Source organism: Schistocerca nitens, chromosome 9 (genome assembly GCF_023898315.1).
Source record: "Schistocerca nitens isolate TAMUIC-IGC-003100 chromosome 9, iqSchNite1.1, whole genome shotgun sequence".
NCBI lineage: Eukaryota > Metazoa > Arthropoda > Insecta > Orthoptera > Acrididae > Schistocerca > Schistocerca nitens.
Genome location: NC_064622.1, coordinates 506,934,340 through 506,959,261, shown reverse-complemented (window position 1 = coordinate 506,959,261; position 24,922 = coordinate 506,934,340). Strand labels below are relative to the sequence as shown.

The 24,922-nt window shown below is 39.9% G+C and overlaps 1 protein-coding gene across 1 annotated transcript in view; it reads left to right on the top strand.

Moving 5' to 3' along the window:
* LOC126204381 (bifunctional heparan sulfate N-deacetylase/N-sulfotransferase) overlaps window positions 1-24,922 on the top strand; it is a 104,913-nt gene that overhangs the window by 60,678 nt on the left and 19,313 nt on the right. Inside the window, exons 12-14 of the mRNA XM_049938753.1 lie at window positions 10,953-11,079; window positions 14,001-14,152; window positions 23,771-23,947. Of these exons, the coding sequence (XP_049794710.1) occupies window positions 10,953-11,079; window positions 14,001-14,152; window positions 23,771-23,947 (456 nt within the window). The remainder of the gene's footprint in view (window positions 1-10,952; window positions 11,080-14,000; window positions 14,153-23,770; window positions 23,948-24,922) is intronic.

The window sequence follows — 24,922 nt, the reverse complement described above, 5'->3', positions numbered from 1 at the left end:
ATACAGTGTGTGCATTTAAGACACATTTGACTCACTTGCCGATATAGCATTGTCTCCCTTCCTGAGCACCCACACAACCTCTGTGCTGAATGCCTGCAACCCAGTGGAGGTTCTACCCAGATGACAACCCTGGATGCTGCTACACCTGCTCCATCCTGTGCCACAGCTTGTGGCACAGCTATGCCTTCAAAATATGCTGTGGGCAATCCAGCCAGTGGCCAGAATGGGTGCCAGCTATTGTTCATGAGATGCATAACTGGCAAATATTCAGTGTGAATGTTGGTGAGGCATATTTCTCCCACAGTCCGAATCAACTATGCCTTCGGAGGGGTAACGATCTGCCACAACTGCAATGGACACCGTCGGAGATCCGCCTGCTGATGTCACCATCTCGCACAGGCTGGATACCACGGAGGCTCTTTCCTCAGATGTGCTGGTCGTAATGGTGTCAATAATGACGGCTGCCCAGACATTGGGCATTCATCGAGGCAAAGGGTGGACATTTCCTTGGCATTGCTGCCTCTGTCTCTTGCCACTACATGGTCCACAGAGACCTCACATGTGAGATCATTGCACATTTGGCACACCATCATCTAGGACACTTCCGTTGGCACACCTTGTTGGCTGGAGACAGCTGGCCATCAATCTTTCTGGGGGCGACACCACTTCAGATGACACCATTGCCATGCAGCTGCATTTGCGCAACTGCTGTCACTGCTGTCAAAATTTGTTGTGACACCTGGGTGGATGTGGTGGCTACCTCACCTTTGCCAACCTTCCATCAGCAGTGATTCAGTCAGCATAGTCGTGCTTTGTGGTTTTGTTTACTGATGCCCTTGGCACCTGCTCTGTGGAAGTGGGAAGGGATGTGGCGGTGTGCCCGTGCAGTCTGGCATCGCAGTATTTGTATCCGGCACCAGTGGCGGCCAGGTTGAGCTCCTGTCACTGTTGTCCACTGCCAGTGCCTCGGCCAGAAAATACTAAGACACTGTGACACTGCCAGTGGGGCCTTGTCCACTTACATCTTCTCTGCTGCATGCAAATATTCTCAAGTTGAACCAGCTTCGTGCCAGTGTACATTCAGTTGTCAGTGATACAACTCTGTCCTTAGACTGTTAACAATCATGTTAATATTAGTCTAACCTTTTGATTGTTTTGTGTGGTGTTATCAGCTGAAATAATTTTTGTGTGTGTAGTGGTTGTCAAGAGAGGGTAGGTACAGCAACTTTCACCATTTATACATCACTACCAGAGTCATTTGTATTGTGACATTTATTTTTTTGTCATTGTATTCTGATTGACTATCTTAAACTTCATGTTAATATTAACATTGCATTTTTTCCCCTGTGACTAGACAATCTGAAGACCATGTTCCAATTTCAGTTCTTCATTCGTTGTTCTTTTCTTTTCTTCCAGGATGCTTTCATCTGCTCACTGTGGTTCTTCTTTCTGTTTTCAGACCATTTAGAACCAGTCTTTGTAGTTACCCTGCCTTGGAATCCTTTTTCCCAAATGGCTTCTCTGTTGCTTATATCTTTTGCTTTTATATTGTTTCTCTCTAAATCCTTTTTTACTTTGTTGACCCAGTTTGTTGTGGACTTCTTATCCCTCAAAAATTTGAACATATTATTAGTTAATCTACTGTCTTGCATTTGAAATAAATGTCGAAAAAACATGAGTCTTATTTTTCTCATTACATTTGAAATATTTGCTATATTTTGGTATATTTCAACATTACTTTGCAATTTCCCCCCCTCTGCTGTTCTTTGTGGTCATAATACTTACCTTATAATTCCCTTTCTGGCACTTCTAATTTATCTAAATTATATTTTAATGCTAGGCATTTGCTTGGACATAGGCATTCTGGCTTTATTACAGTGCTGTAACACCTTATTTTTGCATTTTTGGGCACGCACTTTTTATTGTAGAGGTTGTTGATGATACTATGTGCTCTCCCCATTTTATGCAACCTTTTCTCTATTGCAGATTTTTCCAAAACATTTTCTTGGATTATCTCCCACAGATATTTAAATTTTTTTACCCTCTATATTTTGGAGCATCCTTAACATTTGTTACAAATTTTGTTGTTTGTGCAGAAATCCTTAAGCCAGTCCTGGCTATTTCTTCCAGGACATTTATTTTTGTTATAGCGAATGCTACATTTTTTGAAAGTATCGAAAAATCATCTGCAAGTGCAAGACAAGTGATTTTTTTTCCTAACCTTATAGATGAGATGTTGAGTTCAATAACTCTTTCATTCCAAATTCTCACCATTTTCTCTAACACATTGTTAAAAGGAATTGGGGATAAGCTGTCACATTGTCATACATCTGTTTGTATTTTGAAAGGCTGTGAAATTTCACTCATAAATTTTACTTTATAGACTATATCTGTATGTGTTTCATGGATTAGGTTTGCCAGTTTATACCTTACACAAAACTCTTGAATTATTTTATCTGTAGTTTCTCTGCTAATGGAATCAATAGCCTTTTCTGAAATTCACATGTATAACTACAGTATCCTTTGAATTAAGTAATCTGTGGCGAATTACTGAGAGTAAATATTTGTTCGGAGCATGACCTCCCTCTCCTGAAACCACCTTGATATTCACCTAAAATACTGTCTAGTGTTGTTTTTATTCTGCTTAATAAACTGTCAGAAAATACTTTGTACGCTATTGGCAGTAAAGAGATTCCTCTGTAGTTGTTTACATCATCTTTATTACCTTTTTTGTGAAGTGGATATATGAAGGCAATTTTCCTTTCCTCTGGGATTTTTTCTGTTTTCCATATTTCTTCAAAGAGTAAATTCAACTCCTTTGCTATATTTGACAAGGACCACTTCAGAAGTTCAGCTGTAATAGAATCTTCTCAACCAGCTTTGTTGTTTTAGAGGGTTGTAATTACTTCTTCAGTTTCTTCAATAGTTGGTAGTAAATCTCCCAAACTTTCATTAATGTGTGACAACTCCAATTTACAAATTTACAACTTGGCTCAGGACAGTTCAGAAGCTGATGAAAATATCTTCCTGGTATTTCGTAATTATCAGTATTGCTTAATCCAATTTTGCTGTTTTCAGTTTTGAATTGGACATTTGGAGTTTGGTACCTCTTTAATTTGTTCCTAAAAGTTTGATAAAAGTCACAAGTATTATTTTTTATGAAATTTTTGTCTATTTCCAAAAGTTTCTACTTTTCAAAGTGTAGTGATCCTGCTTGTTCATTGCTGCAGACAATGAAAACATTCTTGGGGATGCTACAACAAAAAATTTTATTTTTACATAACTTGCTATTAAAAACTATCAAAAGTGAAGTAAGAAAGTCTAAGAGTGGTGTCCAATTCCAAAGAGTAAACATTCTGTCAACAGTGCCCAATCCAAACATGTGAACTATTCTTTCTGCAGTGATTCCCACACAGCCCCCTCCCCTCCCCAATAGAGCAGAGCTCCTGGAATGTATGGGTATTGGTGTTATACACATCAGCCGGTCCTGGTGCAAACTACTGGCTTTCCTGGCATTTCTTCTGGGTCTGCTTGCCATGTTGAGTGTTTCATTTGCTCCACATGCTCTCCTCCCTCTGTCTGTTCTGCAGTTGCGAGTGTAGTTTCCCCTTGCTTTTCATTGTCTGATGCCAATATACATTCCAGCTTCACCCACTCTAGGGACACTGTCTATTGTTTGCCATTACATTGTATCTGCATCATATGTTTGCCATGTGTTATGACTCTGTATGGCTCTGCACATGGTGGTGGCAGAGAAGGACCTACTGCATCTGTCCTCAGCATTACATGTGAACATGTGCTGAGTTCCCAGTGCATAAAAAACTTTTGTTCACCATGTCATGTTGCTGATGGCAGTTGAATTTTCGAAATGTGGCTTTGTACTCGTTGCAGAAAGTATGGCAGATTATGGAATGTCTGCTCTGGTGGTGTCAAACAAAATTCTGACAGCAGACGTAGGGTCTACCCGTACACCATCTCTGCTGTTGACACTCATATATCTTGTTTATGTATGGTGCCGAGTACTAGTGGCAGTGCAGAGGTCCACTTGTCTTCGTGACGCAGGATAGCTGCTTTCAATGTCATCTGCCAGTGTTCCACCATCCCATTACTTGCTGGATGGTAGCTGGTTGTATGATGATGGCAGGACCTACAAACTTAGCCAGCTCTAGGAACAGCGTTGATTCGAACTGTCACCCCTTGTCTGTGGTAATGTGTGACGGATAGCCAAAACTTGCTATCCACGATGTTAAGAAAATTTTTGCTGCTGTCTCCATCGAGATGTGAGTGACGGGTACTGCCTCTACCCGTTGACTATAACAGTCAGTTGCTAACAGCAATTATTGGCACCCTTCTGACTCTGGCATCAGTCCTACAATACCCAAGTGAACATGGGAGAAGCGGTCTGTTGTTTCCAGAAACTCTCCCACTTTCTTGTTGATGTGCATGCTCACTTTGCGTCATTGACATGCTGCGCATGATTTTGCCCACCTGCAGCAATCCTTATTTATGCCGGGCCATATGAACTGCTCTGTCAGCAGCCTAATGCTTGTGTTTGCACTAGGATGAGCTAAACCACAAATTCCATCAAAAACAACTTTGCATCATTGTTCTGGTATGATAAGCCTGGGTTTGTCTTGTGACTTATCACACAAGATATTTCCCTTAGCCCCTGCTGGCTGTATCTGTTTAAATTGCAGTCCTGTCAATTCACAACGTAAATATTCTTTTAGCAGTTAGCCGAGCATTGGTGTCCTGTGCTGTGGTCAGCTACCTGTATTCTGCCATGTAGGAGATGGCTCTGGCCCATGAAAAAAAATCAGCCACCACATTTTTGACCCCGTTTATGTGCCTAATATCTGCACTGAACTGCCCAATAAATTCAAGTTGCCAAAATTGTATTGGGGATAGTTGTCCTTATGTGTGCTGGAGGCAAAAGTTACAGGTTTGTGATCCATGTATATGAAGAATGGTCCGGCTCCAGTGCACGGGCAAAAGTGCCGCACTGCTCGATATGCAGCTAATAGATCGCGATAAAAAGTGCTCCATTTGACTTGGGATGCTGTGAGCTTGTGGGAGAAAAAATCCAAGGGCTGCCAACAATCATCAACATATTGATGAAGGGCAGCACCAATTGCCTGCTGGCTGGTGTCTGTGACTACTGCTAAAGGTGTGTCATGTACAGGATGGGCTAACAAAATTGCCTTCTGCAAGCTAGCTTTTACCAGGTTGAAAGCTCACTGCATCTCCGCTATCCAGTGCAGTGGCAGCTCACCTGCAGCATGTTCATCTGCTAGAGCTGCTGTCAGTGGTGTTTGTATCTCAGATGTTCCCGGTAGGTGCTACCGGTAGAAATTTATGACTACTCGGAATCTTCTCAGCCGAAGAAAGTATGTCGGGTGGGGATGTCCTTTACGATTTCAATCTTGTCTTCCAAAGGTCGGATGCCAGATGCTGAAATGAAGTAGCTGAGGAAATTTACCTGCATCTGATCCAGAGAACACTTTGCTTCATTGACCACTATGCCATAGTTCTGTATTTGGTCAAAGACTGCTTTGAGGTGTTCTTTATGCTCTGTAGTCATTCTGGAAAATATCAAGATGTCGTCTAGGTATGCAAGTCAAAAATTCAGCTGTCTAAGGACTTTGTCCACAAAACATTGCTATATCTGTGCAGCACTTCTTAACTGGAAGGGCATTTATAAAAACTCGAACAATCAAAATGGAGTTACCACAGCACTCTTCAGTATGTCTTCATTCACCACTGGTATTTGGTCATACGCCTTCTTGCAGTCGATTATGCTGAATATTGTGGATCCCTCTAGTACGTTTGTGAAGTCTTTAATATTTGGAACCAGATATCAGTCTGGGACTGTTCGTTTGTTCAGGGCCCAGTATTCCCCACAGGGCCTCCAAATGCCATCTTTCTTCTTTACTAGATGTAGTGGGGACACCCACAGGCTATCTGACCTGCAGATGACGCCTGTTTGTTGCACATTTTTGCACCCCGCCTTTGCTGCTGCAAAACAATTGGGAGCTAGTCGTCTCGGCCATTGTGAGACTCGTTGTCCCGGTGTGGTCTTAACGTGGTGTACTGGCAACACTGCGTTTACTTGTTCTCGACTACCCGAGGTGCTCACAGCACTTCGGCCCAGAGATCCTGTGATGACCTCACTGTTCATTTTTATCTGTTCTGCATTGAGGTTCATGTCTATCCTCTGTTAACAAATAAAATCTGCTCCCAGGATAGGCTCTGAGACATCTGACAGCATGAAATTCTGCATGAATTTTTCCTAAATCTGAGATCCAGTTCTATTTTGTGATGTACATATATTGCTATGGGCAAACTGTTTTCAGCCATGAGCTGAGTAGGTTTGGCTGGGTGTTCTTTTTTCTGTGCATACTTTTAATGTCCTAACATCAGAACCTGAATTGACGAGATAGTAGTGATTCATCTTAACATCTCTTACATACAATCTGCATGACAATGTTAGTAGACTGGCTTGGTTACTCACTAGGGGTTCTGTTAAGACACTGACTGTCTTAGTATGGTGCTTTTGTTGAGCTCTGTGGTGTGCAGCACCTATTGGCGACTGCTGGTGCCATTTGGATATAAACTGAACACGGAGAAGGACACTTCCTGGATTGCTCCCTAAAACACCGATGATAACAACATGTTGAATCTTTCCTCTTCTTACATCCACTGTCTTGTTGGTGTATACCCTCTGTATCTTCTACCAGTGCCACTACCTGTTTCTGCAATGCTTCTATCTGCTCTTTCAAGTGTTTGTACTGCCTGTTAACATCTGTGTGTCACTCTTTTCATACAGCCACAGTCTCTTACATGTTGCTTTCCTCATGCAGTTTAATTGCACTCAGTGCATTTGTCTTGTCTAACATTATGTACACTTTGTCTGCAACCAGAGTTATCGTGTTGGTGTCAGTACTGCTGTAGGTAACAACAGCTGCTTGCACCATAACTGGCAACTGTGCTATCCACACGTAACGTAGCATGGCATCTGATAACTCCTCTTCACTGATGATATTTCATAAATGTTGGCAGAATTCTGCTAGTGTTCTGTTGCCTATCTGCTTTCTGTGCACTGACTTACACAACCAATCAATTAGCATTTTCCTTAGCTGTGTATACTGTTGTTTTTGGTAGTGGTTTCAATATGACACCTGTGACCATAGTGGCAGCTCTAGTGTCAAAACTGGTTACAGCTAGGTCTAACATTGCCACCCATAATTCTGGTTTGTCAGTTAAGAACCACGGAGTTTGCCTTCTAGGGCTGACTTGCAACTCTTATTTGTCAGCATGTCTGTGTATTGAATCTTTGTCTTTTCTCAGTGATTGTGGACATGTCTCTTCTCTAGCTTGCATTTCTGTTGCATCTTCAAGATCCTTAATCTGCTTGTGCAAGTTCTCTGGTACCTTTAACAGATGCAGTGGGCCATGAGCTCAATCAATGTCTTGATACAATGTCATATGACTCTGTGTGGTCTTTGTTGCCTGTGACTTTTTCTGCATTTTCGGGGTCACAAGGATGTAGTGATCCTGCATGTTCATCATTTAACAGTGAAAACCCTCTTGTACATGCTACAATGAAAGTTTTTAATTTTGCATAACTCACTATTAAAACTGTTGAAAGTGAACCAAACAAGTCTAAGAGTAGTGTCCAGTTCCAAAGAGTAAACATGTCGTCAACAGCGTCCATTTCAGACATGTAAAATACACTATGTGTGATCTATTCTTTGTGCAGTGATTCCCACAAAAAGCTCATTTAGGATATTTCTTGCTGGTTGCCATGTTTAGCAACATTAATTTTTTCTTGATAGTTTTTAATTGATTCTTTTGTTATACACTCCTGGAAATGGAAAAAAGAACACATTGACACCGGTGTGTCAGACCCACCATACTTGCTCCGGACACTGCGAGAGGGCTGTACAAGCAATGATCACACGCACGGCACAGCGGACACACCAGGAACCACGGTGTTGGCCGTCGAATGGCACTAGCTGCGCAGCATTTGTGCACTGCCGCCGTCAGTGTCAGCCAGTTTGCCGTGGCATACAGAGCTCCATCGCAGTCTTTAACACTGGTAGCATGCCGCGACAGCGTGGACGTGAACCGTATGTGCAGTTGACGGACTTTGAGCGAGGGCGTATAGTGGGCATGCGGGAGGCCGGGTGGACGTACCGCCGAATTGCTCAACACGTGGGGCGTGAGGTCTCCACAGTACATCGATGTTGTCGCCAGTGGTCGGCGGAAGGTGCACGTGCCCGTCGACCTGGGACCGGACCGCAGCGACGCACGGATGCACGCCAAGACCGTAGGATCCTACGCAGTGCCGTAGGGGACCGCACCGCCACTTCCCAGCAAAATAGGGACACTGTTGCTCCTGGGGTATCGGCGAGGACCATTCGCAACCATCTCCATGAAGCTGGGCTACAGTCCCGCACACCGTTAGGCCGTCTTCCGCTCACGCCCCAACATCGTGCAGCCCGCCTCCAGTGGTGTCGCGACAGGCGTGAATGGAGGGACGAATGGAGACGTGTCGTCTTCAGCGATGAGAGTCGCTTCTGCCTTGGTGCCAATGATGGTCGTATGCGTGTTTGGCGCCGTGCAGGTGAGCGCCACAATCAGGACTGCATACGACCGAGGCACACAGGGCCAACACCCGGCATCATGGTGTGGGGAGCGATCTCCTACACTGGCCGTACACCACTGGTGATCGTCGAGGGGACACTGAATAGTGCACGGTACATCCAAACCGTCATCGAACCCATCGTTCTACCATTCCAAGACCGGCAAGGGAACTTGCTGTTCCAACAGGACAATGCACGTCCGCATGTATCCCGTGCCACCCAACGTGCTCTAGAAGGTGTAAGTCAACTACCCTGGCCAGCGAGATCTCCAGATCTGTCCCCCATTGAGCATGTTTGGGACTGGATGAAGCGTCGTCTCACGCGGTCTGCACGTCCAGCACGAACGCTGGTCCAACTGAGGTGCCAGGTGGAAATGGCATGGCAAGCCATTCCACAGGACTACATCCAGCATCTCTACGATCGTCTCCATGGGAGAATAGCAGCCTGCATTGCTGCGAAAGGTGGATATACACTGTACTAGTGCCGACATTGTGCATGCTCTGTTGCCTGTGTCTATGTGCCTGTGGTTCTGTCAGTGTGATCATGTGATGTATCTGACCCCAGGAATGTGTCAATAAAGTTTCCCCTTCCTGGGACAATGAATTCACGGTGTTCTTATTTCAATTTCCAGGAGTGTAGTAAGTCTACCTGTATTAATTTTTATTAACCTTTGTGACTTTCTTTGTTCTTTAGTTGGTAGGCGCTTGGCTTTAATTTTAGAGAAATAATGATTAGAATCAAATTCACCATTCCTTATTACTTTCACATTCACAGCTTCCATTGTACTTTTTTGCGAAATAGCCAAATGATCTAACTGAAACTCTCCTAACATTGGGTTGAAAGATACTTAAGTTTTAGCTTTTCTTGGGAGTTTTCTAAAAAAGACTGAGTTTCATTGCAAGTGAGAGCTTTGACAGAAACTGATTAGCCTCATACCATTTGCATTGTGGAATGTTAGATATTTCAGTTTCTAAAGGATCCCAGAATTCCTCTTTTTTGTGGATTTTTCCTATTGACTTCATTTATTGGTGCATGGCAATTAACAAGGGTGTATATCTTGTTTTTGCATTTAACTGATAAGAAAGACATTCTCTCTGAGGTGGACTTAAATTCTGTTGCATTTCCTATTATACTTTGATGAACATAGAAAGCTGTGCCCAATGATGGCATCTGATTCATGATTTTGATTGCTGGTTTGCCTTTGAAGATTCTGTAGTTACAAGTATCTACTGCATTTGCTATTAGAAATCATGTTTCTTGAACTGCTAAAATTTGAGTTTTGTTTTTCTCTAAAAGTATTACTAGTTCATTTTCTTTACCAATGTTGATTAGAGAATTTACATTTTAAGTGCCCAGAAAGAATTTCATTTTGAATTTTATTTTAGAAGGATTCCAAGGTTACTTTGATTCAACCTTCTGATTGCAGTTGTTGGGACTCCCCAGAACCCCTGGTCCCAGTGCACTGTGTGATGCAGTGGTGGATTTCTCTCTCAAGTTACCACGTGGGGTAAAGCATTCATTTTGCAGACTTTCCATGCCGCAGTTGAAATTGTATTACATACAACGTAGGGAACTGAAGTCCCAGATAAGATATTAGTTCGAAATTTGATATTTTATTCATGGTCACTCCACTAGGCTCTTCCATTCTCTCCACCATTGGGAATTAAATAAAACTTCCTCTTATGTCTTCAAGACCTTTGGCCAGGTTTCATCTGTAACCCTAGGCAGGGACCCTCACAGCGTAATACCATCTGTAGCCAGTTGGACGCAGGTTTTTTAACAAGGTGTTACTCCTCCCATTCCGTCCTTGCATATTTTATTATTTACCACCCTTAATTGCCTCTCCTCATCCAAACCAAGCTCCTAAACTTGTGTGTAAAATGAACAATTTTCTTTTACAGTTTTCCATTTTGTGTGCTAGATGGGTTGCTGATCACATTTCTGTGCAGGCTAGAGAAAGATATGTGTGTAACACAAATTTCTTTTGACTTTTATCATTTTGTTGGCCTCCCTCTTATGCATCATTACAGAGTTTAAGTCCTTAAACATATTTACTTAATAGCGTATTCCAACCATCCAATAGTAAATATATAAAAAGCACCCTAATCAGCTGTTTGCAGTGAAGTAATAGCACACACTCAAAAATAACTGGCAAGAAGTAACTGGTGAAACTGAAAGCTTAAGTAACCACCCATGTTTTCAGTGCTTATTCATTCTGGCGTAAAGTGAGAGTATGTTTTCTCAGTAATGCTATTTTCCATTGTTGTTATTTGTGTAACTTTTGTAACTTGAAAATTACTTTTTCAGGTACATGAACTTCTTCCCTGTCCCGAAGAATGGCACTGCAAAGTACTTATTTGAAAAAAGTGCCACTTACTTTGATGGTGACCTTGTACCAAGAAGAGCAAGTGCTCTGCTTCCTCATGCTAAGCTTGTAAGTGTTTTTGTTTCTGTGCATAATATAGCCACTTAAACTTTTTTTTTTCTAGTGAGACATACACAATGAAAATAATGCTTTTAAATAATTAATTCCTTTTACATCATTGTCTACGAAAGAAAATGTTTTCTTAAAACTGAACCATGTAGCCACACTGGTAAATCTCTGCTGTCTGATCAGAATTCAATAAATGTAGTAACATTTATGAAAACTGCAACAGCAGTAGGAACACATGTGATTGAAATGAGCATAAATCCTAATTTAACTGCTCAACAATACAGAAATCATTATGATTACCAATTTGTGCATGATAACATAGACTTTGAGAGTCTAGTATGCTGCAATCAGAGCTTCTGAACATTGTGGCATAGATTTGGAGGGTAAAGATGTATTCATCTGGAAAATCTCACTGTAAGGTTTGTATTTGAGTCAATAATGTCTTGACACTGATTGTTGGAGGATCATGATAAGAAAGTCATCAACAAATTGTATCCAGACCTGTTCAGTGTGTGATATGTTAGGTGGACAGATCTATAGCATAAGGTGTTTTCCAGAGGACATTGGACTGTGGTTTGTCTGAAGCAGGAGCAGTACCGAGGCTCAAAAAATTTCTCTGGTGTAGCGCTTGTTGGAGTTTAAATTGTATGTTACATCCAATGGTGCCCAAATCATCACACTGGGCACTTTTTTGATATGCTGCTTAATAATGGATTGTGATTACCATGTTAGCATGAAACATGCTGTAAAAACTGTTGAAACAATTAATGTCATTAAGTACATTATTTTGTAATCCCAGTGTGCATGTGTGCGTGTTTTGATTCTCATAAATGGAGTTAATGAATGATAATATTGCAAATAATCCTGCAAATATTTCTACAATTAAAGGTCACACTCGCAGTGCTTTTAATTGTGGCTTGTCCAGGCCATTAAGACACACAAGAAACCACCTAATGAAAGAAGGGCCTGATTGTTTTGGATGTGCAATTGCATTGCTAAGTCTGATGATGATCAAATACCTCACAGGCCAGGTTAATTTAAGCATGTAGTTTTTCTGTGGTTTTGCTTCAAGTGAATGCTAAGCTGTTGCTCCCATCAGGTTGTGAGTCATTTCTTCCCCAGTGCCTTTATACGTGTATGTAATTATCTTGTTTATAGGATGTTAAACTATAAAATTTCTTCCTTCCTTCTTGAAGCTAATACTGCCAACTTAGGAAAAGCCAATCCCTTAACTGTGGAAGAGTAAATTTTTCTGTGTTTTCAAACTATGGAAAAGGTTGAGGCATGATACTCTGACTAAAGACCATTTGCTTATATGTTATAGATGGTATACATAGCATATCATGAGGTACTTTTTTATCAGCTGTTAGGAATCTGATTCTTGCATCTACAGCAGCATGGAAGCACAGTCTTCATAATGTGAAATCATATGTATATTAAGGGAACCAAAGCTGTGGGTTTGAAAAATATTCTTTAAATATCAGAGGAAACAGCTTCTGCAGCTGTCAGCTTTCACCAGTACATACCCATGGAGAAACTTTAGTCCTTATTTATTTTTGCCTATATTTTTTAATTTAATTGACATGTGTAAAAAAAAAATATTACTTAAAGATAAAGTAAAAGATTATGCAGTATATGAAAAGTCCATAGGAAGAGGGAAATAAAATGCACCATCCTACTGAGGGGCCACAGCTCTTTACAAAAAGGTGACATAGGTAAATGCATTAATATGTCAATAAATGGAACCAATCATTTGAAGTCCTCTTTTTAGATTGTCATCTATCTGCATCTTATCTTTGGAAGCCATCAATAACCTCCAGTCTCTGCTTCCTCTCATCCATCACAGCAATTCTTTTAAAATTTATACCGAGCAAGGTGGCGCAGTGGTTAGCACACTGGACTCGCATTCGGGAGGACAATGGTTCAATCCCGCGTCCGGCCATCCTGATTTAGGTTTTCCATGATTTCCCTAAATCACTCCAGGCAAATGCCGGGATGGTTCCTTAGAAAGGGCACGGCCGACTTCCTTCTCCGTCCTTCCCTAACCCGATGAGACCGATGACCTCGCTGTTTGGTCTCGTCCCCCAAACCAACCAACCAACCTTTTAAAATTTATCAGATGTTGATAATGTCTATCATCATGTCCTTATTCAAGATTGTTGGAGAAAGATTATCCTGTTCAGCTTTCAGTATACATCATGTGATATTTCTGATCTTAAATACTGTATTTCACTTGTCTGTAAAATACTTTAGATTGTAAAATACTTCAGACTGTTTATCTTTCATCAAATAATTAGCCTAAACATTTACATTAATTTCTTGTCACTTGGAAGAAAAGGTAACCTGAAACAGGTGTCTTTAATTCCGTTACTGTCCAATGTCATTATACCTTGTCGATTGCTTTACTGTGCAAAGATTGATGTGATGATCTAGTTGATTTCTGTCTGCCTGCCAAATTTTCTTTATTATTTTGCAACACATGTTTCATGCAAGAATCATATTTCTTGTGTTGGCCTCCCTTGCTCACAAAACAGATGGTAATTTTTTTTACTAGTTTTGCATCTTGCTGTATCTTGTGTGATTCCAACTATTTAAAAATATTACACTGAATCATTTTTGGTAAATCGTACCATTAATTCCTTGGATTAGGAAACAGCGAATGTAATGTGTGTGTTAGTAATTGTTTTGTCTCTATATTTATGTTCCTGAGGATACAATGGTCACTTTGTGACTTGATTTGTGAGTAGAAAGAAACTCTGTGTGAAAAGAGAGCTGAAGTTTGATGTCTCAGTGAAAATTATTCATTTTTCATTTCCAAAATTGTCAAAGCACTAATTCACAACAGGTATATGTAATGTGTGTCTGTGTGTGAGTGTGCACATGTAGGAGTTTAAAAAATTTTTGTGTTTGTTTTTGTGAAGGTTACAATTCTCATATCTCCAGCAAAGAGGGCTTACAGCTGGTATCAGCACACTCGAGCTCACAGAGATCCAGTGGCACTCAACTACTCATTCCATCAGGTCATCACAGCCAGTGATACGGCACCCAAGCCACTACGAGAGCTTCGCAACAGGTAAAGTGTTTATTACAGTTATTAGCTTTAGTTTATTTTAATTCCCGGTCTCTCGCTTTAACGTTTATGTTGCTGTGCTTCTCACAACAATTGTTAACGTGTGCTTCTATCACTAATATCCTCATCATTAGGTATGTTAAATCTTGTCCTCCAACATGTGCCAAGATACGTAGTGTGAAAGTGAACAGCTGCCAAAAGCAGAAGTATAAACGATTCCCAATACGTGGAATTACCAAAACAGACATCAATGTATCTTTCAAGGGAGGAGAGTGGAATTTTGAATAAGTAGCAAAGATATATCACCAGAGGCAGATCAAGCACTGTAGTTATGGTACTACAAATTGTGACTCTCTGTTACTAAAATTTTACTGATACATAATCATTATTATGCAAGAATATATAGGGATACCATACAAATTCATAAATATGAGATAAACTTCAGCAGGAAAGAAGCAGGTTTCAAATTAGAAAAGTTGATATTAAATAAAGCAGACAGCAATAACTGAACTGCTCAACAGTTTGGCTTGACTTTGAGATCTCTGACAGGATTTAAATTATATAAGTGAGGTGGCTTTTACTTAGATATAGATAAGAACTTCACCTGTTCTTCTTCTAGTGCTCACAAATGTGTTGGTTGAACGTCTGGTGAAAGTATTGAGAGAATTTACAGTACATATTGATTGAATAGCCTGATTTGTGTATCTAGACTTAGTTCCTTCACTGCTAGGCAGCATATTGGGCAACAAGCTTCCTCCAGCAAACTTGGCTGCCAGGATTTCAGCTTCCTCCCACTTCATGTCTGTGCATAGAAGACGCTTTGTAAAAGATCATTCCCAATGTTATGAGCTCTTCCTTTGCTTCTGTTTCCATCCTTTGGTTTCCACAACAGTTCCAATTAGGGGATTTTTCTGTCTTTAAAGCACAGAAGATGCCCTGCAGACTTCAGTCTTCTTTCAGCAATGATTTTGTGCAGGCTTATTCTCAGCACTTCATAATTTGAAACATGATCACAAAAATTGATATTCAGTGTCCTGCTCGAGCATTATCAGCGAAAAACAGTGAGCTTATGTGCTGATTTTGGTCATTTGATTTTATGTGCTTATTTTTGCTTCAAGTATCAGTGGTGGAAAACACTGAGCAAATGTGCTGATATTGCTGACATTTTCCAGGTCTCATATGCATGTACTGTATGCTCATTGGTAGGATGATAGAGGAGTACCGCAACTTGATTCTAGATACAGATTTCTGAAAATATTAGGGAGATGGTGAGGAATTACAAATATAAGTGAGAGGTGAGGAATTTCACATAGGCTTACAATATTCCACAGTGATTATTGATGTGACATGTCAAAAACTTTTTAAAAATTAATGAAGTTGAATTGCACTGAATTTTATGCATTGTTCTATTATGTTTCACAGAAAAAGTATTTGTTTGGAGAAGGATCTTATAATTCAGAAGCTTGTCTGTTCTTCTCATAGTCAATAATCTGCTGCTTCTTGTATCCATTTTAGAAGAACAAGGCAAAAGACTTCACTTGGCACCAAGATAAACATGATACCTCTTCAGTTTGTACATTCGGTTAGGTTTCCTTTCTTTGGTGGTTTAACAATGACGCCTCACCTCCAATATTCCTGAACTTGCCTTGTTTGCCAATAGGTATTGAATAGTTTCATACAGTGATGAATTAGGTCCAGACTTTCATTTTTCAGAATTTCCACTGAGGTTGCATCCAAACCAGCTGCTTTACTGCTTTTAAATGTTGTGATTGTTGCACACATCTTGGCTTATGTGATATCACCTTTCTTTACCATTACCTACAGTACTTTTGAAGTTGCAGGCATGAAGTAGGTTGAGCTGGTTTGAGATTTCTTTAAAGTACTCAACTCATCAGGCAGGCCAGCTGGAGTGGCCGTGCGGTTCTAGGCACTGCAGTCTGGAACCGAGCGACCGCTACGGTCGCAGGTTCGAATCCTGCCTCGGGCATGGATGTGTGTGATGTCCTTAGGTTAGTTAGGTTTAATTAGTTCTAAGTTCTAGGTGACTGTTGACCTCAGAAGTCGCATAGTGCTCAGAGCCATTTGAACCATTTTTTTTTTTCATCAGGCAGCTTGTTCAGCTTTTATGATCAGAAGTTTACCATTTTCATCCTTTATGGGGCCATTTGAAATACTATAGGCACCAGGAAGTTCTCAAATTATAAGATATAATGTCCTGATGTCATTTCGAGATGAAGCATTTCGTGCCTTTATTTGAACTTGACTTTCAAGTCCACTCAGACTGAGAAATAGTCTGTACTTACATGTGCAGCATGATAGGTTCATGTGTCTCACAAAGATGACTTCCACTGGCTATTTATACAAACATTGTAAATGAAATTTATTATGCTTGTATAAATAGCCAGTGGAAGTCATCTTTGTCAGAGTGGACCTGAAAGTAAAGTTCAAATAACAAAATGCCAACAATCTGAGCAACTATTTGACATGGGAAAGTTTAAAGATAAGGAAGTAAAAAATTCATTTGTGTCAGCCTGAAAAACTGATTCCAGGCACTTCAGTATCTGCTTGATGAGGCTGAAATTCAATGGTTTAAATTGAAGAGTGATGTTAGTACATGTGCGGAGGAAACAGTTGGATGATGGAGAGGAACACAGAAAAAGCAATGGATTTGAGAATGGACTTCGCATCTGACAGATTAAAGAAAGATGTCAGAGCAACAGTATGAGCAAACTAAAGATTAAGAAGAGCTTCAAATAGCTAGATGAAAATATGCAGAGTTACACAGCTAAGTCAAAAGCAGTTACAGAGCCAACAAAAAAGAATGGTTTGAACAGAAAGCAGAAAGGCACAAAATGCTGCCTGTCAAAATAACATCAGGGCATTATACTGTATTATTCAACAACTTACTGTTGCCTATAGTATTTCAAATGGACCCGTAAAGGATGAAAACGGCAGATTTCTGATCATAAAATCTCAACAAGCTGCCTGATGGGCTGAGTAGTTCACCAGGTCTTGTTATGTATCATTTTATGTAAAAAGCTGGGTTGACGTGCTAAGTCTTACCTAACCCAAATTTCTGCGTTACTTTTCCATAACTCTCCCCATTTCGTAAACTTTACCAGTCTTTTTCCTTAATCCCTTTTTCCCTCCCTTTCAACTTGTCTGCCAGAAGAAGGAGTGACTGGCTCTGAAAACTTGCACACTTCCTTAACTTTTATGTGTGTTCTCCTGCTACAGCTTGGTGAGTAATTATTTATCCAATTACATTTTCAAATATATCTGTCAGTCCCGTCAAAGAAGGAAAACTGGGGGAATTTTAGTACAGTGGTAGGAGAGAGTGTGTGAACAACATACAAAAAATCCTCACCTGTGGGGTGTGAGCATGGCGTTGGGGCTTTTAAAGGTCACTTTTTTATGTTTCGTTTGAAGAACTCAAAAACCACAGCTTCTGGTGGAAATGTTTTCCAGTACAAAATTAAACTACAGTGGAACCTCACTTAACTAGCACCTCATATAGCACACAATTCACATAACAAGCAAAAAAAAAAAAAAAAAAAAAAAAAAAAAAAAAAAAAAAAAAAAAAAAATGACTTGCTTAAAGAGTATAATGACAAGCTGAAATTTAGTGTGACGTCACCAGCCGTTCATGCGTGGTGGGGGAAACATTCAACAATATGAACACCTTTCTTTCACTGTCAGCAGCAGCATATGAACAATGTCTTTGGTACATACTGCAGTCTGGGTTTAGTGCTATTTCTGCTACCATCTTAGTGAAGCTTGTGTTCACCCAGTGTTTTTTGTTTTTTTTCTGTGTGCAAATTTAAATAACCTTCATAGAAATATCCTGGAAGATAAAGTCACAAGAGGACGACCATAACAGAAAGAAAATGATCTTCGAAATGAAACATAAAATCACTGTAAAACATGAACATGTTGCGAGCAGTGCTGATTTAACATACACATACAATCACTCTACATCTACTATTTGCACTATCCTCTAGAACAAGGACAAGATTAAGGAGATAGATGTTTCAAAGGAAATGACTAGAGTACCTAAACAATGGTTTTGTATTCTGCACAAAGTCAAAAGGTTGCTCCTTATATGTATAAATGAAATAATTATGAAGCAACACTATTAACCAGAACATCATTTGTGAGAAGGCGAGATTGATTTTTGCTGAAGATGCCAGGATCATCAGCAGCTGAAGAAATGTTTAAGGTAAGGTGTGGGTGGTTTGAGAGGTTTAAGAGAAGAACTGGCATCCACAATGTTGTGAGGCACGGCGAAGCAGCCAGCTTTAACTCAAAGGCAGCAGAGAATGTCATCACCAACTTCAAGATGCTCGTAGATTCTGAGTGTTATCTGCCACAATAGGTTTATAATTGTGTTGAGATGGGTCTGTTCTGGAAAAAGATGCCAAATTGCACATTTATAACAGCAGAGGACAATGCGTTGCATGGTCAGAAGCCAATGAAAGATTGCCTCATAGTGCTAATCTGTGCCCAGTACAAGTGGTGATTTGAAAATTAAACCACTGCTTGTTTACCATTCAGAAACTCCATGAGACTTCAAGAAGCCTAAAGTGCAGAATAGCAGATTAAATATGATGAGGAGGTCTGATAACAAGGCTTGGGTGACGTGATCTTTTTGTGATTGGATCAATGAAGTGTTTGGTCCTTCGTTGAAAATATGCTTGCCTGAGATGAATCTGCCTCTCCATATCTTGCTTGTTATGGAAAATTCTTCAGGCCTACAAGACCACCTCCTTGAAGAATTTCAGTTCATCAGGATCCAGTTTCTGCCTCCCAACACCATTCTGTTACTCCAGCCTATGTACCAGTGGATTATTTCTAACTTTAAGAAGCTCTACGCCAAAGCACTCGTTGAGCATTGCTTTGAGTTGACTGAAGCTATGAATCTCACTCTCAGAGAGTTTTGGAAATATCACTTCAACATTGTTGCTTGCATCAAGATGGTCAAAAAGGTGTGAGAAGGGTTACTAAGAGAGCCCTCACTTCTACTTGGAAGAAGCTTTGGCTGGAGTGCATTTTTAAATGCATTTCAGTCAGTACCTGTGGAGCCTGTAGTCAACGAGATTGCGTCTATGGCCAAGGGCATAGGACTAGAAGTGGATAACAATGATATCAATGAGCTTGTGGAAGATCACAGTCATGAAATGACCATGGAAGAACTTATGGAGTTGCAGTTTGTTTCACAGCAGGGACTGTGAATAGGAGTTCAGAGGAGGAGGAGGAGGAGGAGGAGGAGGCAGCGGCAGTAACAGCAAAGCAGTAATCTTCTGTCACAATAAGAGGAATTCTTAAATCATGGGAATCATTTGCATTGTACATTGATCACCACCCCAATAACGCAGCGATTATGTTCGCTACAAATTTATTTGACGATAATGCTGCTGTGTCACATTTTTGCCAATTGTTGAAGCTGCAACTCCATAATCTTATTTATTTATTTATATATATATATATATATATATATATATATATATATATATATATATATATATATATATATATATATATATATATGCTGTGACTTACCAAACGAAGCGCTGGCAACAAACTGTTGCCTCATCAGGAAAGAGGGAAGGTGAGGGAAAGACGAAAGGATGTGGGTTTTAAGGGAGAGGGTAAGGAGTCATTCCAATCCCGGGAGCAGAAAGACTTACCTTAGGGGGAAAAAAGGACAGGTATACACTCGCACACACACACACATATCCATCCACACATATACAGACACAAGCAGACATATTTAAAGACAAAGAGTTTGGGCAGAGATCTTTTCCCCCTAAGGTAAGTCTTTCCGCTCCAGCGATTGGAATGACTCCTTACCCTCTCCCTTAAAACCCACATCCTTTCGTCTTGCCCTCTCCTTCCCTCTTTCCTCATGAAGCAACCTTGGGTTGCGAATGCTTGAAATTTGTGTGTGTTTGTGTGTTTTTTATTGTTTATATTGTCTCTATCAACATACCAACGCTTTCATTTGGGAAGTTACAGCTTCTTTGTTTTTAGATATATTTTTCCCACATGGAATGTTTCCCTCTATTAAATAAGCAAAGGAGTTGAAGACATGGTTTCAGTGATGTCGAAGACTGTCAATTAATTTGGCTCAATTTTGATAGCATCCTGCAGTGCAAGGGACACGGGTCATGCAAGGAAAAAGTGAGGACACATTGATTTCTTTAAAGTAATTCACACCGGTAAAGTTCTTTGCTTTTCCCATACCCCCAGAGGAAATGTGAGAGTACTTCAACCTGAGAATATGTGATTCTCAAAATGGTACTTGTTTCAAGACCATGTGGACCAAATCTTTGATGATAAATTCAAAAGCTGAAAAAGAGTGACAGACAGACTCAGGACGTCCTTCCTTCCGGCAAGCCTTGCACTGTGCTCGCCTGTCGGGGCAGTCTTCTCTGACACGTGTTTGAAAACAGTGGGTACGATGGAGACGAGCATTGGTCTGGAGGCTGGGACTTCTTTCCTTGTTTATGAGATAGAGCCAGAGTGCAGCAGTGTTTGTGCTCAACTGTTGCCACATTTGCCGCACCGGCAGAGTTGGAGCCCTCTCCCGTGTCTTTTGTGACGGCCGCTCCTCACCTCAGAATTCTAATTGGTGGCCTGCAGCTATGTCTGTCCTCCCAAGTAGGGTCCTCATATTGAAGAGCCTTCTGATGAACCTCTGTATCTGGAGCTGCTCAAATGACTGTGTCCCTAATCATCTCCTCTGCATACGATTCCTTATATACTGCGTTTACAAAATGACATTTCCTGCCGAGTCCCTGCAGTTTAACAATCCATGTGTGGTATGTCTGGCTAAGCTGTTTACATGTTTATGACATCGATAAAATTCCACACGGGATCCAGTGACATGGCTGTTATGGTGAAAGTAGGTAATTAATAGAGCATGCCTTTAATAAAAGGTCAAGTTTGCTGGTTTGTGAGAGGGGTCAGTTTGCTCAAAAACTGGCATGTACTGGGTGAGATCAATGACAGGACTAGCAATTATACTATGTCTGGACACAAACTTACTGCACTGTCATAGCAGGAGAAGAGGTGATACTCCTAAGTGGCGCATCCCGGGAGGCAGATAGGGGAGGGGAGGGGGGGGGGGGTGTCCTAACCAGCTTACTGGTGGACTTGAGTGAAATAAAATAGCTCTTGTAGGCCAAACATACCCTATGTGGTTAACAGCCATTTTTGTAAATTGGAGCTTGCTCCAGCTAAGGTTAATTACCTTTGAAGGTCAAATATGGAATGGCCTTTAAGGAAAAAATACCACCATCCTGCCCAAAAAGGCAGGTAAAGACTACATTGGATTCGGTGGGTAGCCAACTAGGCAGCCAAATGCATACTGACACACAAAAAGAAGATTCAATATAAGCAAATAAATTATATAGCAACACACAACATAAACTCAAGAATTTCACAGACGAATTAAACAAACAATAACTTTTAATAGCAGGGCTCCAAGAAATGAGAAGCACGATATAGGACCCATTCAAATCTCGATTCAGATATTTGTAATGGGAAACCAGGACAGAGGGTTATGAAGCAATGTTCCCAATTTGGAACAGGATTTATAGTGAACATAAAAATAATAGATTCAGTAACTAATTTTCATGCAATATCACTAAGAATTGCAACTCTGACTTTTAAAATAATGAATAAAACCTACAAATTATAAATGCTCATGTCCCTACAAATGAAAAAAAAAAATTCCTCACAAAAACAAAGGATGAAGTAGATACATTTTGGGACCTTCTCGAACAAACTGTGAACAGAATAAATAAAAGGAAAGTAAAAATCTTATTGGGAGACTTCAGTGACCAGCAGGGAAAAGAAAGGAAATATAAAGATATAATTGGAAAATGGAGTTCACATAACTTCCCAAACAAGAATGCCCAAAGACTTGCAGAATTCTGCAGAGAACACAACCTTATTTCTAAATCAGCATACTTCAGGTGGAAGCCAAGTAAACTTGAAACATGGAAACACTTGACTAAATCATGTCTGTATAAACAAAAATTTTCATAAGAGAATATACAGTGTTAAAGTATTGAGAGGAGTAGACACAGGCTCAGACCACGACTTAATTAAAATTAAAATCAAATTCACTCAGTTGAAGAAAAAGAATGAAAAAGCTAATAAAGCAAAGAGGAGGTATGACCTACACCACCTAATTAAAAATGACAAATACCAGCAAATAATACAAGCCATTAAAATAACAGATAACCTATTCCTCAGTCTCACAAGTCAGGTTATCCTGCAGCATGATTTGTTGGGTTGGGCAGCTTTGCTGATGATGATTCAGTCTGTTCCAGTGTGAACTGGTAGGCTGTTGTTGCATCATCAGAAAGGCAGTGGATGATAAAGGCACCTTTTTTTCTAAAATTTTCCTAATAAAAATTTGTCTCATTTTAGGCCTCGGTACTTGATAATAGTGTCTCAGCTGTATAGAATGCTCCTGGAAAAATAACTCACTGAAAGTGGCATAGTTTGACTGTGGTAGAAAGTGATTTCTTGTTACAAATATTCCAAATGATTGTGTAGGCCTTAAACAGTTTTTCTGTATGAGATTTTTTGCTTTATTTGACATTGTTAGTCTTCCCAGTAATTTCACTAAGTGTTGGGTAGTGAACCTGAGTGATGTTGTCATATTCAGTGATGCTATGTAATCAACAGAGATAGGAATTCTTTATGGATTCTTTTATTTTTTGTTCCCATATTTATACCAAGTATACCAGGTATCATCAGTACTTGTCACTTACAGGAATGGGGAAATAAAGAAACAGTTTTTGTACTAAGTAAGGCAGCGCAACTGTGACACACTTTTATAGTGTTCCAGGTGTGCCAGCTAAAAATTTATACCAAGTATTCTTTCAGCAATATTGTCATGGGCTTATTTAGTACCAGATTGAAGGGGAGTCTTACATAACACACCCCCTTGCCTTAAGCCCATTTTTCTAACAATGATTTGGAAATTTTGCCCATGAATCTTATTTTAGAAATAGTGTTTCTTGAAATCTGTTTGGCTAAATTAGTTGTTTTGTTATCTGTGACATATTCACGCAGTGCTGTAAACAGAGTGTCGCTGTCAGTCAAGCCATAGGGTTTTCTAGAATCCACAAATGAGGCCACTGTGCAAATTGACCAGCAGATCTGCACAAAGTCAGCCTTGTCAAAAGGCTGTCAGGTATTCACCTGCCTTACATTATGTCTATTGCCTTAATATGGTAAGAAAGGCATGAGACAATAGTTTTGTCTGAAGAGAAATGTCTCAGTAATTTTCCGGGACCATCTTGTCACTCTTATATATTTTACAGTGTTGTCCATCAGTCATGAATTTTCCTCCAATCTCCAGTATTTCAGCAATTACACCACCTTCCCCTGGTGCTTTCTTTGGTCTGAATTATAATTAAATAAAATATATTTCCTTGGTTACTTTGCATGGCCCAGACATTCTTCCTAGTCAGTCTGTGAACTATTGCTCGTATAATCTAATGTAACCGAATGCAATGTTCTCAGTCTGTATTTCAGTTGTGAATGAGCTGTTTAACTCAGAAATATATACATCTTAAGAAGAGATGTGTTTGTTTTTTGCAGGTGTCTGAATCCTGGAAAATATGCACAGCACCTAGAGAGGTGGCTGACGTACTATCTCCCAAACCAGCTGCATATAATTGACGGTGATCAGCTACGATCAGATCCAGTAGAAACTATGAATGACTTACAACGTTTCTTGAAAATACAGCCAGCATTTAACTATTCCCAGCACTTGAGGTAATTTTGGTCATACAATTATCATAATCTTTATGTAGAAATTCAATAATGAAAAAAATGTAACAATGTTATGAAAAGGATAGTTGCTACTCACCATATAGCGAATGAAGATGCTGAGGCCAGGTGCCCTCATCAGCCAGACACTGCTGTTATATGTGCATCAATTGAATTTGCATGAATGTATTTGTGCATGTTCTATCTCTGACAAAGGCCTTGTTGGCCGAAAGCTCATTTTTTGACAGTCTTCCTGTTGTGCCTATCTGTGACTCATGGTATGGTAAATAGCAACTATCCTTTTCATAATATCTTTATGTAGAAATTAATTTTTCAGTTATATTGTCAATTGGTGTTCCTGTCACTGAGTATTGAAATTTATTATTGCTGGAATAAGATTACATATGTTGAAAAAAATAAGATGATCATGTCCTGGAGGTTTTAGTGTAGCGTATAAAGTCAAGTAAGACCTGTCAGATGATATATTTGGAATGTGCTCAGCATATTATGAATAGCATGTTTTCTGTGGACCTGACTGTATTTAAGTATACAAAGTGTAGCATCACTTGTTGGAGAAAAAAGTGAGGGGAATTAGGTTGTGCCATTGTGAAGGTCTTTATAAAAATTCCAAAGAAACTAAATTTTCTGTTTTGTGCAACCACTACAATTTAGATTATCAGTGGTTTGCTAAGCACTTTAACCTTGTCTTGTAACTTGAACTCTATTTGTTGAACTGTGTTTTTTTACACACATAATTTATGTGCACATACACATCATCAGTACTTGTCACTTACAGGAAGGGGGAAATAAAGAAACAGTTTTTGTACTAAGTAAGGCGGTGCAACTGTGACACACTTTTATAGTGTTCCAGGTGTGCCAGCTAAAAATTTATATTCCTTGAGTTAGATTTCCAGTGCTTCATATGAAATTTGGGATGGTTAGTTTAACAAGGTCACAGTCATTACTTTCCACAGTTCTTAT